Genomic DNA, 17,918 nt, shown 5'->3' on the forward strand with positions numbered 1-17,918 from the left:
ATTATCTGAACTCAATTATAATTTTTTTTACGATTACAACAGCAACAGATTTTAAAAATTGCAATCATGCCATAATTGTGATTATGAATTACTCAATTAACTACAATTGTAATTGCGTAATTGATAACTAGAATTATGTTGTAACTGTAATTTTTTATGTTACAAATAATTATCGTAACAAAAATTCTAATTTAACGCAAAACTTTGGAACCATGTTACAGTTCTATGTACAGTTCTACACACATAGAATTATTAAAATATGTTTCATTTCAAGCTTTCCCACATTTTATCATTTAAAAAATATATAAATCTAAGGGTATATGGACAAAAAAAAGAGGCTCAGATACCGACACCAAAAATATTAAAACATATATTTTTTATTTATAAGGAAGCCTAACAAGGTAATCAATGGATAGAAAAGAAATTAGTTGAACGATATTTGTTTTTAGTGTATTTTACAGCTGATTTAAGACCCTGTCATCATTAGAAACGCTAACAGAAAGCTAACACAAGAGGAAGGTTCACTTTTATTATGTTATTTATTTCAGGATCAGTAATTGTGATTAATTGTAGTTGAACTGCAGTAATTTTAAGGTAATTTTAATTGACTTTCTGAGGATAGGAAAATGATTGTATTTGGAAAAAATGTTGGTAGCTGGTAAATGGATAATTTTAAAGATAATTGTAAGTGAAAACATGTAATTGACTCCAACCCTGGCATAGATGAAGACAAGTCCGTTTGGAATGAGTAGAAATGTCAGACCAATGCCTTGTGTTATATCAGTGAGATGTAAAGTAGACCTGAGGATGAGTGAAACCACAGACTGCTTCAAACTGCATCCCTGCAGCTGCGATCACATTACACGAGCAGAATGGACGGATGAAGTCAGCGACAGACGGGTGGTGGGGGTTGGTGGGTGAAAAGGAGGGGGGTGGGGGGGAACGGAGACGGGCAGCAGCTTTACCGTAGCTTTGCTTTCGGCAGGAGCGGAAAACTTCGCTTCCATAGTGGCAGCAAGAGAGGGCAGACGGGAGAGCACCGTTACTATGGAAACCAGCATCCCTCTCACCCACACGACCAATCCTCTTCGTACCCATTAGAGACTAAAATGAGCAGCCACATTGCTGGTTGGCTGACTGAAATGTTTACTGGTTAGAGAGCCTGTAGAGGAGGACGACAACCACAGAATAGGCTGCACCTCAATTCACATCCTTATTAGATCATTCCAGAACCCCTTGTTTAATGATGTAACACAAACAATTCCCCATTAAGTTGTGTTTTTTTTTTTAGAGTTGCGTGGATGGAACTCTACCCATCTGTGTCCAATGAAGTTTAATAGCCTTACACAGCAGGCGGAGCAAATCCACTCAGTGTTGCAATCACCAGGGAATAGACAGTTTACACCAGGGATGGGCGACTATCACAGTGAGGGCCACAAAATGTCATCGTATCTGATCCGAGGGCCACATGATCAATATTCATGTCAGCATTTAGAATAATGATCATTAACACAGGTGGGGTTCATTGTGGTTTTGATGCTTTCTGTTTTTAGTCATTGTGTTTTTGCTATTTTTTTAATGTTTTTGTTTTAATTTTGTGGATTTTGTGGATTTTTTTGTCGATTTGTGCCTTTTTCGGGGTCACTTTCTATATTTTCCTGTCCTTTTGTGTGTATTTGTTGACAATTTGTGTGTTTTTGCAGCTATTCTGTAACGTGTTAAGTGTTTTGTGTGTTTTTGTAGTCATTTTGTTTGTTTACGTGGTTGTTGTGTCTGTCTTTGTTGTCATTTTGTGTAATTTGTGGCGTTTTGCTGCCGATTTCTGTGTTTTGGAAGTTATTTTATACAGTACATTATGTTGGGTTTCATATTCCTATTTCTTGAATTCCAATTTTGAGGGAATTGCTTTGGGGGTTGCAAAAAAATAGACTGAGGGCCACATGTGGCCCCCGGGCCACCAGTTGCCTATGTCTGGTTTACACCCCGAGTTGTGATATAAATTAGATTTAAAGTAGAACGCAGCAAGTTCTAACTCACTCACACACACTGCATGGATATAATAATCACAATAATAATAATACCATGAAACATCAATGCCAGACATTATTGACCCGAGGGTTCTGTGTAGTAGCATTATTACTTAAATATTACATTGTGGGGGTGAATGTACAATAGCAAAAATCAGCTCTCGGTGTAAGCAAGAGAGCAAATATAAAGCAATACACTGAAGGTGTTCTACAGTAGGATGAAAAATGAAAATTAAAGAAGTGACGTACATGCAATAAAAGGCAAAAACTCAGGAAAAACCACTGAAAACCAGAAAAACAATAGAACCGACGTGACGCTCATACTGACAACACACCATGGGTAAATCTGCCAAATGTCCGTGTGGTATGCCCAGTTCTCTGAAACAAAATACAAGAGTAGAAAATGTTATTCGGTTACGGTAGGCAAAATAAATAACCATAAACTCTGCTTTTCTTTTTATTTGGGGGTGAAATCCATTTCTCCCCTACTCATGTCATTCAAAGTGTTCAGTGTGATTAATGGTTTGATGGTCACGGAGCTGCCTAGTCAGTGGTTCTCACTGGTCAGTGGTCGGTCCGTGCTGATGAAGCAGAAGAAGAAGAACTGCTTCCTGGACAGCCTGTCCATCAGCACCAAGGAGAGCTCCGCCATCTGACTCAATGCTTTCCAGCAGACGAGAAGAAAACGTGGCAAAAGTGACACTCGTTCCAAACGTCCTGAAACTTTATTGCCTGCTCCTGGTACTTGGGACTTGGTTTTGCACTTTTGTGCGTCGGGTAGCCGATGAATTGGCGTTAACGGCTGTCAAACGTTACTCATAACTTGGTACGTTCTCAAAAATGCAGAATTCAGAAAAAGGAACGATCTACTACTAGCTTTGTAGTCCTGGTGTTTCTATAGAGTCCAGCCAACTTATATACTTTTCATGTCTTCTATGTGTAAAAAAAAAATGTATGCATTAAATAATATTATGCAGAAAAACTGCAGAAAAAAATATATATACATATATATATATTTATTTTTTTCTCTAAAAACAAGGGGTTTTCCCATACAGTCTGTGATTGCTTGGCTTCTTTGATTGCTTGAGGTATTATGAGGACAAAGACAAAGACAAGTGGCCTACACATGATAAGTAAGTTTGTTTGAACCTTTTCCAGCTGACTTACTGTCATAAATATTTAAAACATTTCAGTTATTATCAGGTAATGGGTGTGGCATTAATACACAACCTCCACAAAGCCTACAAATATTTTAGAAAAACGAATTGCTCTAACGAAAAACAAACTCACCTGAAATCTTTTCTTGGACCAGATTTTCTTCATCTTCACAAGAATACTTGTGACACGAGCTCACAAAAACAGCCCTACAATCCCAAAGAGCCCAGGGTGTGGCAATAAGAAGAGAAACAAAAAGGATTCAAAGAGGAAAATCCGACTTCTTTTGAGCGTGGGAAGATTTAAACCTCGGTAAGGGAATAAAATGTAGCGGGAAAAAAAAAAAAAGAGCGAGCATGGGAGAAAAGAAGATGTAAATGAGGCAAAGCCAGGTGTCTTTGTGTCTGAGCGTGCATCCGCTGATGTGAACAGCGTCTCACTCTGACGTAGCATTGAGGCTGCTTTGAGTGAAGCTGCTCTTAGCTGATTGGTCCATTTTTCCCCTCCTCCACAGATGCAAAGTGCACAGAGAAGAAGCAGAGGTGATACGGGGTGATGGTGGTGGTGGTGGTGGTGGTGGTGTGGGGGGGGGGGGTGGACGTCTAAGCTCATCTGGATTGCAGTGAGGAGAGTGGAACGCGTTAAGGAAGATGAGAGCAAAGGGGAACCGAACTGGCAAAAAAAAAAAAAAAGAAAATGGCTTTAAAGATTAACAGAGAGAGACGGAGGGAAGCAGGACTTAAAAAACAGAAGTAAGAAAGAGCAAAGATGGTGAGGGGCAGATTCATGTGGGAGGAGGAACAACAAAGCTCTATGAGAAAGAGGAGAGCTGGACATAAAAGGAGAGGCCAGAGGTGGTTTCTTTTTATTTTTTAACTCATTCCAATCAATTCAAGTCTATTATTTCCCACGATCCAAATAATATTCATACTCTAATCCAGTGGTATGCGACTTTTATCACAGCGGGGGGTTGTCACAAAAATGTGTTTGTTTGATCAGAGGGTCACATGATCAACATTCATATCAGCATTTAGAATAATGACCAATCTGAGCATTAATACAGGAAAAAACTAAGTATTTTGTGTGTTTTTATCTCATTCTGTGTATGTTTGTTGTCGTCTTGCTCATTGTGAGACATTTTGTGCATTCCCGTAGTCCTTTTGTCTATTTTTCCTGTAAAATAAATGCTTATTGGAGTCATATTGTGCATTAATGCTGTCATTTCGTGTTTTTTGGAGTCATTTTTGTGTATTTCTGTTGTCGTAGGTTTGCAGAATTATTTTTTTTTGTGTTTTTCTAGTCTTTTGGTGTACTTTTGTTATTTTCTGAGTAATTTTGTGTATTACTGTTGTCGTTTTGTTCATTTTTGTAGTAGTTTCTGTAATTTTCTCTCGTCTTTTCCAGTATTTTCCTGCAATGTTTTGATTCTTTGTGTTTTTTGATGTATTCTTGCTCATGTTTTGTGTACTTTTGTCATTTTGTACATTTCTTTTGGGGGCCGCATAAAACAAGACCGAGGGTCGAATCTGGCCCCCGGGCCACCAGTTGCCTCCGTCTGCTCTATTCCTTATTTTTAACGAAGACATCGGTATCACATGTATGATATGATGCTTAACTGAGAAGTATATTCATTACATCAATGGTCTAGATTTTCTTTTAAATCAAGTCAGGTGGTGAAATCTCTGAGATGAGGATCTCAGAATATAAACATTAAAAAACACTAAACACAAAAATCCAGCATCTTGCTTTTCAGAATAAGAGCCTGGGATATTGGCAATTGACTTGTAATCAGCTGATGAACTAAAGTTGTTTTACATGATTAGAAATTGCAACAGAAAACAATTGTTTGTAATTTTTTTCGATCTGGGAAATGCATAATAATTCCATTGTACCTGTTCTTTTTAACTTGTACATATGGCAATAAACTCTATTCTATTCTAGAGTTTAAAAAGCAACAATAAACATTTTAAAAATCAAATCAACAATAAAATGCTTTAAAATCTTCCTCTCCGTCATAGGGAGTAGAGAAAAGGAGAGCTTTTTACTTGGATTAAAAACAAAAAAAACAAAAACTGTTTTGAATGCCAACTTTAGCTCTGCTACAGTTTCTTTGCAGCATAACAACTAAAAACTATTTCCCTATGTTTGCTGAAAACTGGGTTCCATTATTATTATACATTACATATATTTGTTTACTGTATGCATTTATTTATTAGAGCTTGGATTATATATGGTATATATGATTAAATAAATATTTTTTGATTCTATAGTAATGATTATTGAAATTTTAATTTCCCAAAACAAAAAGGTGAATTATACACTTGTAGAAACAATATGAGTCGTAGTTCTAAAGAAACACAAAAGTGCACTACACTACATGCAATGTCAACATATGGAGACATATGCAGACGTGGTTAAAGAATGTCAATTTTTAATATTGTCCCAAAAAAAAAAAAAAAAAAAAAGCATTTTCCCACCATTACCATTTACTGACACACAGTAGCACCTTCATGAAACGGGTGAAAATACTGCATTAAAAGAGCATTAAATCTATGTATAAATCAGTGAATAGTACAAACGCACGTCAGTTTTCAGCTCATGCTATTTTGTTAGCATATTAGCACAACTGAAGAATTTATAAACATAAAGACAGACAGAAGTGGATCGTATGGACACACACATATATATATATATACAGTATATATATATACATTAACTCCTTTATACACATGTCAGAACCACTCCTCTGCTTTTAACAAATTGACTTTTAAGCATGAGCAATGCTAACGTTAATGGCTTTGTAAACACTGACGGTGATTTACTCCCGTAGTGAATCAAGGAGCCGATTCAGCAGTCATATGATTTTCTTTAAGCCTCTTTTTTGTTGATTATCAAACAGCCATGAGAACCAGTTCAAATCTAACCTGATTTAATGTTTGAATCGATTAATCCTGGACGCTACGGCTGGGTTTTTTATTTTATTTTGTCTAATTTTACAACACCTCTCTCTGCTCACTCCTCCATCCTTTCCCACACAGAGGCATTCAGTGCAGGAGAATCAATACCAGTGTTTTATCCATGATATGGGATACACCCTCAAGTAATGGTGCAAATGCCACCACCCCCCCCCCCCCCCCCCCCCCCCCCCACCTCCTCCTCACATCTAATCCCATCATGACAGAAGATTACATGACCATTATTCAAAATAGAGCAGAAGACAGTGAGACAGAGTTGCCTTTGTCTTTAAAATGTATATTTAAATTACTGACAAATCAGTCTGATGCACGATGGTGAAGTTAGAAACCAGAGGAGATGTCGATAGAAACGGGCATTAGAATACCAGTAGGCAGGTGTAATTTGGAGCAAGCTATAGTTTAATTATCTTAAAACAAAAGAAAGTATAGGGAGACCTTACAGAAACACATTGATTTTCTGACGGAGGCAGCTTAGTGTAGAGCAGCCATGATGGATATCTCCACGGCTCACAGATTTATCAGCAGCGAGTCGGGCTGCCTGTAATCTGTCCGCGAAAGATTAAGTGGCTCCGCTACATCAGTGAGCAGCTTTCAAAAGCAAAAAGATATTTGGGGTCAAAGTTCTGTCAAGACATCGTTACAAAATGGGAACCAAGATTTCTATTTCATCATCTTTCCGTATTTGGATGACTTTACTGGCTATTAAATGTCCCAAAGTCAGGGTCGTTACGCTGAAATCACGCAAGATTACCTTACAAAAGCAAAAAAAAAGATCACCATTTCAGCTAATGCACCATCCAACAGCTAAACCAAACCTGTCTTTGTTCCAGGGCCTTCTCAGGTCTTAATGCAGTCAGAATAATCTGAGCAGTTTGTTTATTATAACACATTAAAAACACACTTAAGATGAAGCTGTGCATTTGTTTCCAGTCACAGGATACCACGGTCACTACTTGATCCAATACAAGTAGCGCAAGATTTTGAACAGGATTTCTAGACATTCAATCAGCTGTTTTTTGGTGAAAAATAGCGTGAAAATGCGTGATATTGTCCCAAAACATACATGACGCATTTCCATGTCATTACGGGGACACATTTTAACCCTTGTGCACTCCTTGTGTGCACAAACAATCCGTCACATAAAAGTGCAATAAAAATTTACTCCATGAATTTTATTTTTACTTCTACCATGTCAGATCTTTTCAACTACTTCAGACCTATCCATAGATAGGATGTACAGAATGTACAGCATTATCATTTTCAAACCCTTTTTATGTTTGTATGGACTTTTTTTTATCATGAGAAACTCCATTTTTTTCTGCAGGTAAAACACTAAATATGCATTATTTCCAAAAATGAGGTCCAAAGTGAAATATCTGTGAAGAAAATATTACAGTTTTGACCGTGTCATTAACTGATAGCAGAATTGAAATCAATGCATAATTGTTTTTGGCACAAGGACAGTTTTAAAGAAAATATTACACTTTTTGCAAGATAATAAATGAAGGCCTTCAGTGAAATTTCCTTAAAACAATTGTCTCTGGTTGGTAGGGGGTCATTACACCTAAAGCATACAGTTTTTCCCTTTATTTTGAAGGTAGAGACTTAGATTTATTAGGTATTATTGAAAAAGCATTATGATATGTCATGATCACAGTATATGAAAAATATGTGGTTACAATGGGAGTCAATGCATGAGGTTACTAAGTGTCAGTATGATGCATGATATATCTCCTTTTCTATACACAGGGCGTTAAAATTAAGCAAATAAAATCAACATTTCATATAACTAGCCTTAAAAATGACCAGAATATTGAGAGGCAAACAACTTAAAACACCCAAAATGTCACTTTTGGTGAAATAAAGAGAAAAAAGAACGAGTCACATTGATTTTTCTGTGTCAAATAGATTTTTTCCAATTCTGTTTCCATTTTCCGTGATCACAGAAAATCAGAGGCCCCACACATCCAACGTAACAAGGTTGTTTGGGTTCTTATTGTGAGGTGGTTTGTGGTCAGTGTTGACAGTCGCACTGCAACATGATCCTACCACCTAATCCCAACCAAATCCCTGAGGGTCCCTGTGAAATACTGTGTCCCAGCACTGTGGAACACAAACACACCGTTCTCCAGTGCAAACGTGGTGCAAACGACGTCAGCTTTGACCTCACGTAAATTCTCAGCTGTCTCATGAGAGAGGGGAAGCTAATTAAGCCATGATCCACTTCAGCATCGTGTCTGGAGGAGATTGGTAAATCATCGATGGTATGCCATTGTGAGCATGGCTGGAACGCAATATTTATAACGAGAATGGGGAGAATGCTGTGGGTGCCCTGGAAAAGACTTTATACACTACTTTCATACCAATATAAATACGTTTGGTTTTTTCCTGATTTGTCATTAAATGTCACGTTTTTGTGACAAATAAATGCCTACGTTTTTAATCTAAATCTAAACTGTTGTACCTTAAGGCCATTTTAGCATAACTCAGTGGTTCCCATACAGGGGTACGTGTACCCCCTAGGGATACAGCAGCCCATTGCAGGGGGTACTAAAAAAAAATTAACTATTATTTAAGAAAATAATCAGGAAATGTTCTCAGTTCCTTTTCAAACTTTTTTTTTGGACAAATTCACCACAAACTAACGCTACTATTGCTAAGAATATACTATATTTTCTTGTAATTTCTTGAAACGGGATTGATTTATGCTGGAGAGGCTATTTTATCACACTATCTGACAATAGGAGACAATACTTGGGCTACATTTTACAAAGGAGACCATATGTATTTATTATTAAAGAAATCACATTAAAGTTATAGTTTAACAAATTCCACCCACTGTTTTTAATTTGTAGATTAAGCCTTAGAGAACCACTGTTTAAGACATATTTAAGAGGTTGAGGAGATGAAATGAAAACACATATTAAATTACAGATATGAAGAGGGGGTACACATGATATGACAAAAATACACGGGACAAAAACAAGTTTGGGAAACACTGGCATAACTCAATCAAGCCTTATCCATACAAACTAGTCTCATCCAGTTAAGATTAGAATAAAGTACAAAGATTCACATGGAGCACCTTTTTTTTTATTACCATTCATACGACACATTACTGTCCTTTTCTCACCACAGCCAATGACAATTTGACCCAATATTTAATAACAGTGCGATGAACTCTTGCTCACCTCGCTTTTTCCTGCGTCGTGACCCACTCACTTCTTCCCTCACATTCCTTAAAGACCTCCGTGCGTCATGTAGCTCATTCCTCAACATAGCTGGGTTTGTTCAAGTTACCCTTCTCCAAAAAAAACACGTGTTTTCCATCGAAACGCCACCAAAAACAAAGCTTTCCTTTGCGTAAATCCACGAGGCCTCGTTACACGCTTAAATAATCACCACGTCCCGTCAAACTCATGGCTCTGACTGGACACTTTGACGTCCTATGGTTGACCTACCAAGTTAAACCCCTTCTAAAGCACAGTGTCACCCAACCCCGGTGTTGGAGCAGAGATTAAACCCAGTGACACTGAAACAAAATCATCTTTGCCGTCCTCTCAGTCTGTTACAAAGCTAAAACTCAATAACATGCTACTACTGTATATGCCATAGATTTGACAACAATAAGGAATACACAAGGGCTCGGGCTGAACTGAAGAGGATATCATTTTAAAAACAGGCAATAAGGACATGTTTAATTCACTGAATAAAAATAGAAACAAAAATGCTAAAAAAAAAAGACATTTATTTAAATTACATAATTTTTTGTATTGACTTGTTATAGATGAGTGATTATCGACTGTTCTAGTTTTGGAAAAGTGTTTATAAAATCTTCAATACCAATAAATACAAATGTGGAGCAGTTTTTAGCTTTCTTCTTTATTACATATTTACACCAGCATTTTCTTATCATTTATTTATTTTTCCATTAGCAGAATTATGTCCATTTTTCCAGAATTGTATTCAAAGATAGACCTTAAGCCATGGAAGATTCCATTCCAATTTTACAAAATGGGACTGTAGACAAATATTTCTTTTTTTTTTTTTTTAAATTACTGTACTATTTTCCTTTTTTTTTTAATTGTCAAAAGATTCCCTTGATAAACTATTCAAAACAATGCAATTTAACTAAAAATAAATCTTGAATGAAATAAATAAAGGAATAATACAAATGAAGAAGAAGCCTATTAATTTAAATTCTGGTTCTATAGTAAACAATGCAAAACTACATAATAGTTCCTTTTCTTTTTAAAAGTGTTGTATTTACGTCAGATATTTGTTTGGACCAGCAGAGGGCGCTGGTAACCCAGTGGTCGTTTGGCATGCAGCTAATCAAGCAGGGAAGAAGAGATGCTACACACTAGCACACAGAGCTAATAGAAAAACATGACTTTTACTGATATTCACGTAATATTACAGATATTCTTTCAGTGCTATAGGGGGAAGGAATCATTTATGAACATGTTTAAGAGTAGATGGCGGCCAGAAAGAAAGAAGTAGCAGATTCTGCCCGCCGCCTACACTTTTAGACGAGAAGGATATATAGATATATTAAAAAAAAAGTACTGCGATTCAATTTTCAGAGCATCGATGTGAACCGTGATACCTATGAATCGATTATTAACTGCCTTACGATTAATCGTTACATCCCTACCTAGAACACTATGGAGAACAGCTAGAACAAACTCACAAAGTCTATTAGTGGAACTACTGAAGAACACACGACATTCACCAGAAGAAGTGACATTGATCAAAGTGTTGTGCTTCAGTGAGAACATGAGCAGAAATAGCAACGCTTTACAGTAACAGATACAGTGCAGCTTTCAGTCTATACATAAACCAGGGCCTACTTCACTTAAAACAACCCATTTACACTGAATTCTGCAAATACACAACATTTAAACTCAATCTATAAACTCATGATCTTATAAAGTGATACGCAACCCATCACAAGAGTGCACTTTAGAGCAGTGTTTCTCAAATGGCGGTACGCGACGGCACTACAAAGGGTACGAGAGAGAGAGAGAGAGAGAGAGAGAGAGAGAGAGAGAGAAAGAGAGAAAGAGAGAGAGAGGAAAATTAACCCATTATTACCTTTATTTTTCATTATAAATGACAATCACACTGAATATTACCAGCAACTTACAAAACAACAGCAAAAACACACAGACTAAGAGAGAAATATACTTATTTTAGAGAAAAAACACACAAGATCACTACAAAACACACAAAAATAACAGAGAAACATCCAAAACGACATAAGAAACAACCAAACGACACCAAAAACACACACACACACACACACACCACACACACACACACACACACACACACACACACACACACACACCACACACAAACACACTCACACACACACACGCACGCACACACACACACACACACACACACACACACACACACACACACACAGAAAATCATTTAAATAATACCAACAATACACAAAAACACACAAATTAATAGAAAAATTGTACTGAATAATAAAAAGAACAGATAAACGACAACAAAATACCCAAAATTACACCATAAACACACAAAATTATGATCAAAATGATCTTGATTAGAACATACACTGAAAATACAAGAATCAGCGTTTGTCCCACACCATGAGGGAAATGACAGGAAATGATAAAAACTATAAAAATAAATCTATTCATGAGGCACTAAATACTGTTTCATTCACTTATTTACAAAATGAGATTCTTTCAAATGTGTGTTATCACTAATTTATTCCATCATTATACTGTATAGTGGGGTTTTTTTTCAGAATTCTGAGTGAAATGTAACTGTCCGACATAAGGGGGGACTTGCATTCAAAAGTAATAAAAAAGGAGGTACTTGAGCTTAAAAGGTTTGAGAACCACTGCTATAGATGATCGATCTAAAGGCGAACAACTAAACACTAACTACCGTAATTTGTCTGTAAAATGTTTTAAACACAATACTGTATACCTTTATGTGTGGGCGTCGACATTTTGGAGATTTCAGCCAATCAGCACCGTTCACATGCCCTTGCAGTTAAGTGAACGTCACACTTTGTTGAGTATTCTCCTTTTCCAGAGATGTTGATAATCTTTAGTTGTATCATGGCCTGAACTCTAAAGCGACTTAAGATGACAACTGAAAAAAAATGTGATCATTAAAAAAGATCAGATAAGATAGTGTAGGTTTCACCCATTGCATTGTGGGAAGTGGAGTCCAATGGATGGATGCATACAAGTGTGTTTTACTTCATTCTTAGTGTGATTCCATGTACTGTAAGCACAAAAATAAACATCTGTTATCGTTTTCCTGTAACTTCCAGTTCATGAAAACACCAGAAATGTGTTGGAAAGACACTTTGGCAGAGTTTTTGTGGGCAAACACAAAAAAAATCACAATAGCAATTAAGTAAAAACACGTCTATGGACCCACAATGCAATGCACAAAACCTTGAGTGTTTACAGTGGAGATAAAAACAAACTTTCGGTGGCAATTTCAACCTTTTACGATGAGTCTTTATCAAAAAAAAAATATTTTAAAGGGATATTCAACTCAAATGACTAAAACAGCTCAATTAAAATACTATTATAAACGTTACGAGCAGAAAACTGTGATGTAGTTCTTCTCTGTCACTTTCAAATACCATCACGTTAATACCAGCTAATCTATCTGTGATTACTTTATCAGACGATCCCTTTAAACTGCCCTTTGCCCCTTTAAATGTCCGACAACTTGTTAATTTAAAGCAGAGGTCACCAACACGGTGCCCGCGGGCCCCACGTAGCCCACATGGAACATGTGACGGGCCCTCTGGTCACCAATGAGCTTCATCCATCTACAATCTGAGTTACTGTCCAGGATTCAAACCCACAAAGATAAATACATATGACAGATATAGATAATACTTAGTATTACTTCACTGTAAACCTGAATAAGTTACCAGAACTTAAAAAAATTAAGGCAAGTTGATTAACTTAAAAGTCAACATTTTCCAGAACTTAAAAGGTTGGATGACTGGGTACTTGTTCTTTTTGATAACAGTTTAAATTAAAGTGCTATATGAGTTAAGTTTATTTTTAAATAACCCCTATTTGAAACAATAGGACTATCATTCTTAGTTATACTTAAGTTGTGTTTTTGACTTATGCTTTCTAATAAACAAATGTAGTTCCATTTACTCAAAAATTATTAGTTAAAGTTACACCAACTTGACATAATTAAGTAAGTAGAACTTCTTAAGTATAAACTCTACTTAATCTATTCAATCACTTGAAACGTTTGGGTTAAATACTGCTAATAATGTTTTAAATGAACCCTCTAATTGTTTATTTTCACTGAAATATTGTTACAAATGCTTGCAGATTTGGTGCATGTTATATATATATGTATCAGACATTTAAAAAACAGATTTTCTATAAAATTTAATGAAAATTTGAATGAAATTGCTTAAATAATCGAAATAGTGTTTCATGTTGAAACCTCAACATTTCCTATGATTTTAAGTTACTGCTCATCTTCCTTATTATCTTACCCTCTAATTAAAGTGAAACTGGGAAAATATAGCATTTAAAAAGTGCTTTCTTTTCCAACTGGTAGCCCCTCAGACTATACAGTATCTATAAAGTATAACTCACAGTTTCAGAAACCTGATTTAAAGCTATATTTGAGCTCGATTCCTCTCATTTCTCTGTCACTGTGTGACTCAAAACAGCCGTTAAAAAATAAATAAATAAATAAAAAAAAAAAAATAAAAAAAATCAACCACATGGAAAGACAGAAGCTTTTTCTTCTTCATTTCATCACACCGGCTGTGATTGAGTGTGACGGCGGTGTGTCTTGACTGTGCTGATGCTATAATTATCAGTGATGTCTGCCGGTGCAATGTGAGACGGGGGCTGGCGGCATCTACACATCACTGGAGCACGAGTCCTGTGGCAGGCACGGTACATACCAGTCCAATAATAACCACAAGGAGAAGGAGAAATGGTTGGGTGGTGGGGGGGGGGGGCAGTGTAAGATGGAGGCCAGGGTTTGGAAAATAAGAATAGAAGAACATTTGTGTGTAAAAGTGAGTGACGTTTGAGGTTACCGCTTACTTTAGACGTCGTCTGTCGGTTTGTGTTTTAGTGACGAGTCCAGGGGACACAGATGGTTTAAAATAAAGGGAGGAGGGGGGTGTGACAGACAAGGGCTGAATAGATGTCTAAGATCAAAACAGACAGAGAGGTGCTGAGTGATCCGCCAGCTGGACTATGTCTGTGTGAGAGCTGGTGACACGTGAGCTTAACTTTCTCCACAGGCTTAAGGAACTAAACTGTATATTTATGTTGTAACCCTGCACTTACTTGCCTGTACGGTGAACATTTTAAGACACGCTCAGGTCTCAGAGTGAGGTATCCGGTATCAGGAAAACCTCTGTTTTTTTTAATCAAACCAAACGGACTCATTTGTCAAACCAAACGGCATCAAATAAAATGGCCTCAGGCTTCAAAATAAAAGTCATCAGACTCAACGACTGCAAATAAAACCATCTCAGGCTGTAAAACACAACATGGAGTTTTTAAAGCTGTTCTTTTCTATTTATTTTTAAAAGGTTTAGATATAACAACTTTTCTTTCAACTATGTATTCAATAACAGACTTTGTTGTGTTCTACTGGTTTGTTCAAAATAAAACTGCAGGTAGTGTTTTGGGGCTTTTATGCCTTATTTTGAAGCCAGAGGACGTGTCATTTGACGGCATTTGGTTTGACAAGAGTAGAATAGCCTTTTATTGTCATTTCCCTTTAAAAGGCACAATGAAATTTAGTGAGGTCGTTTTGCTGAGTCATGAGTCCGTTTAATCTCATAAATGACCTGAGGATGTCCTAAAATGGGCTCTGATGTAGGTTTATCTTTCAGTTAAATTAAAAAAAAGCTACAAGGGCTTCATCAACAAATGCTTTCCAAACATATGAACCAATATGCGTCGTTAAAGTCTAAAAAAAAAAAACATGATAAAGATGCACTTTCCTGCTGCTATAATCCCACAGAGACTCGTGCCACGATGACTCAGCAAACTTCAGACCGTGCACGATACTAAAAAATGGGAAACAAGGCACCGAAGCACGTGGAAAAGCTCCCACCGAAAGGGTACGACTAATCTGACATCTCAATCCACTTCCCACTCTGCCATTCTTCTAGCTAATATATTAGCATCTTGATTCTTCTGAAATTAATTAATCTGTCAAAAAATGTTCCTGACCCAACCAAGCAAAAAATAGACTATAATAACTACTCTTTGAAATAGGGAATATATTCCATGAGCATTGGTACAAGGATCAGTGTCAGCCCTAAGCAAGTTGGCGCCCTAGGCAAGATTTCAGATTTCACTGACTATTCAAATGTCCTCACATAAGAATATGAATATCTATTAATGAAAAGACTTTTTCCTTCTTCCAAGCGAGGCGCCCCCTAGACAGACGGCTGTACTGCCAATGCCACGGGCGAGCCAATGTTTAAATTTCAGTGAAATGTATAAATAATTCCTTCAAGTTAAAGCAGCAACCGATTCCTTTTATATTCCCAACAATCTAATGCCGACAACGGTGATAAGCGTTCTTCCCAAAACCATCGTCAACGTCCTTAACTGTCATGAGCTTTAGTACAACAAAAGAAACAATAGAAAAATAAATACTTTCTGAGAATGCAATGCTTAAATATATTTAAACATTTTTAAAGACTCTGATATTCTGTTTCAAAATGTCCCTGAGTTCTGTTTCACAGTTTACCGTTTTCAATTTTTTACTGGCTATTAAACGCCCCGAAATGGTACAGAACATGCTAAATACGGTTAATCGAGTCAACCACTGTTCTTAATTTTATATCTATATGCTTAAGATGTTCTACGGAAGCCGAGAGGGTTACGTTGAAATGACGCAAAATCACGTCACAAGAAAGTCCGTTAGCCACGTTGCTACGTGAAAATGCGTGATAAGGTCCCAAAACGTTAAAGTAAGGGTTTAGTCTGTTATGTAGCTATTTACATTTTAACGAATTTTAGATTTACATTTAATTTTGCATAAAATTCCGCACAGCCGTGAATATGTAGCATGAAATTTTTAAATTCAACATATTGGTTTGTTGAGTACATTTTCAGTCATCAGTTTTCCAGGGAATGTAAGTGCGTGATATTGTCCCAAAAAATGCATGTGCGGTATTTCTGTGTGATATTGGGGCCTGGTCTTTCGTTTCAAGTATGAATTCCACGTTATTGTCAGTTTTCCGCGATCGCGGAAAACCCGAGTCCCTACGTTTTATGAGGTGTGATGGAAGGAAGCCATCTCCTACCTTCACCGAGGTCCATAACAGCCAAGACAGCGCTGCAGCTGGTCTCTCCCAGCTCATTGGCTGCTGTGCAGGTGTACAATCCGGCGTCGCTGGTGTGGCAGTCCCTGATCCACAGGCCTCCTGAATCCTGAGCCTCGAATGGAGGAAGCAGGTCATCGTTGTGGTACCAGGTCAGGGAAGGCTTCGGGTGGCCCGACACCGAAACCCTCAGGCGGATATCGCAGCCCGTCCCCACGGCTGCTTTGCGGAGTTTGCGTACAAACTGTGGCGCCGTAGGTTCATGGGTTTCACAGCCATTTTCTGGTCCAACATGGTCACGGTTGGTTTTGGCTCTCTTTGAAGGGACTCCGACTCCAAGGCCAGGACCAGGACTCGACCCGAGCCTTTCTGCCATCTGGAAGTCACTCTCGAGCTTCTTTTTAAACTTTTATATATTATGGTAACAGCTCAAAGTAGAGTTGGCATGAGTTGCGTTCCTGGGGGTCAGATGTCTTTAGATGTGTGCTGTCACATGCGGAACTGAAACCATCAGAGCAGAGAGAAATGACTTACTTACTGACCACGTCACATGTCATTTATGGCTGTTCTTAACGAGTAACTAAACCCCTACTTTCTCCTGACCTGCCATTAGGAGGGAAATTAAAAATACAGGCGTGGCTCCTGGAGCAGTTAAGACACGCCCACTCTAGACTATAAAATCTCCAATGAACAATTTATGTTATGTTAAACCAGCCACACCTTCAATCAACCAACAGCCCAGATTGGCTCTATCAGCCAACGCATACAGGAGGCACTACTTAAACCGTGTCTGCTGCCTCATACCTCCTCAGCAAGCATCTCATGGGCACATGGAAAAGCATTGAGTACCTGCTCTCCTTGCTTTAGCCTTTAGCTAGGTCTCATGGAAGGTCAGGGAGGAGTGCACTCCCGGCCTCCGGCTTTCCACGTAAGCACGCGGAAAGGGCAAGGAGGTCCTGGAATAGACCAATACTGCCAAATATAAGATTGCATGCACATCAACATAAAGCGCTTGAAGGTGGTATATAAAATCCAATGCATTGTTATTGTAAATAAATCCTTTATTTTGACTAAAGCGGTCCTGACTGAACTACTCATTACTCAATATACCTCTCTATTCACTCTTCTCTCAATCCAACCTACTCACCACAGATTGTAGAGCCAACAGGTGCTAGTTATTATAAAAGGGGTGGGGCTAACGGTGCTCGTTTGTGATGCAAGATGGCCCCAAAACGTCACATGATCTAGTTCTCAGCCAATAGCAAACATCATTTGTAGTAGCCTGGCATAGAGGGCAGTCACTGACATTTTACAACTAAATATGCCAAATTGAAATAGTTTGTGTAAAATGTTGAGAGTTGAACCAGGATCAACCCACAGCACTACTTCATACACAAATACATTTGTATTCAG

The 17,918-nt window shown here is 37.6% G+C and overlaps 1 protein-coding gene and 1 long non-coding RNA gene across 7 annotated transcripts in view; one reads left to right on the forward strand and one right to left on the reverse strand.

The window, feature by feature from the left end:
- Positions 1-17,614, reverse strand: part of LOC114477102 (striated muscle preferentially expressed protein kinase-like) — a 43,825-nt gene extending 26,211 nt beyond the window's left edge. The window contains exons 1-3 of one of the 6 annotated variants that reach the window (XM_028469208.1): positions 9,349-9,680; positions 2,363-2,405; positions 966-1,000 (exon numbers count right to left, since the gene is read on the reverse strand). In XM_028469208.1, the coding sequence (XP_028325009.1) occupies positions 966-1,000; positions 2,363-2,405; positions 9,349-9,436 (166 nt within the window). In that variant the 5' untranslated portion in view covers positions 9,437-9,680. Of the gene's footprint in view, positions 1-965; positions 1,163-2,362; positions 2,406-3,317; positions 3,570-9,348; positions 9,681-16,487; positions 17,007-17,354 lie in introns of those variants that run through there. The other 5 variants (XM_028469226.1, XM_028469216.1, XM_028469199.1 and 2 more) reach the window with 5 other exon arrangements.
- Positions 348-10,516, forward strand: LOC114477625 (uncharacterized). Its single transcript, XR_003675739.1, has 3 exons — positions 348-476; positions 1,158-1,164; positions 10,506-10,516. It is a non-coding gene; the product is annotated as an uncharacterized LOC114477625 (long non-coding RNA).
- Positions 17,615-17,918: the final 304 nt, after the last annotated feature.

This window comes from Gouania willdenowi, chromosome 2, assembly GCF_900634775.1.
Source record: "Gouania willdenowi chromosome 2, fGouWil2.1, whole genome shotgun sequence".
In the NCBI taxonomy this organism is placed as follows: domain Eukaryota; kingdom Metazoa; phylum Chordata; class Actinopteri; order Blenniiformes; family Gobiesocidae; genus Gouania; species Gouania willdenowi.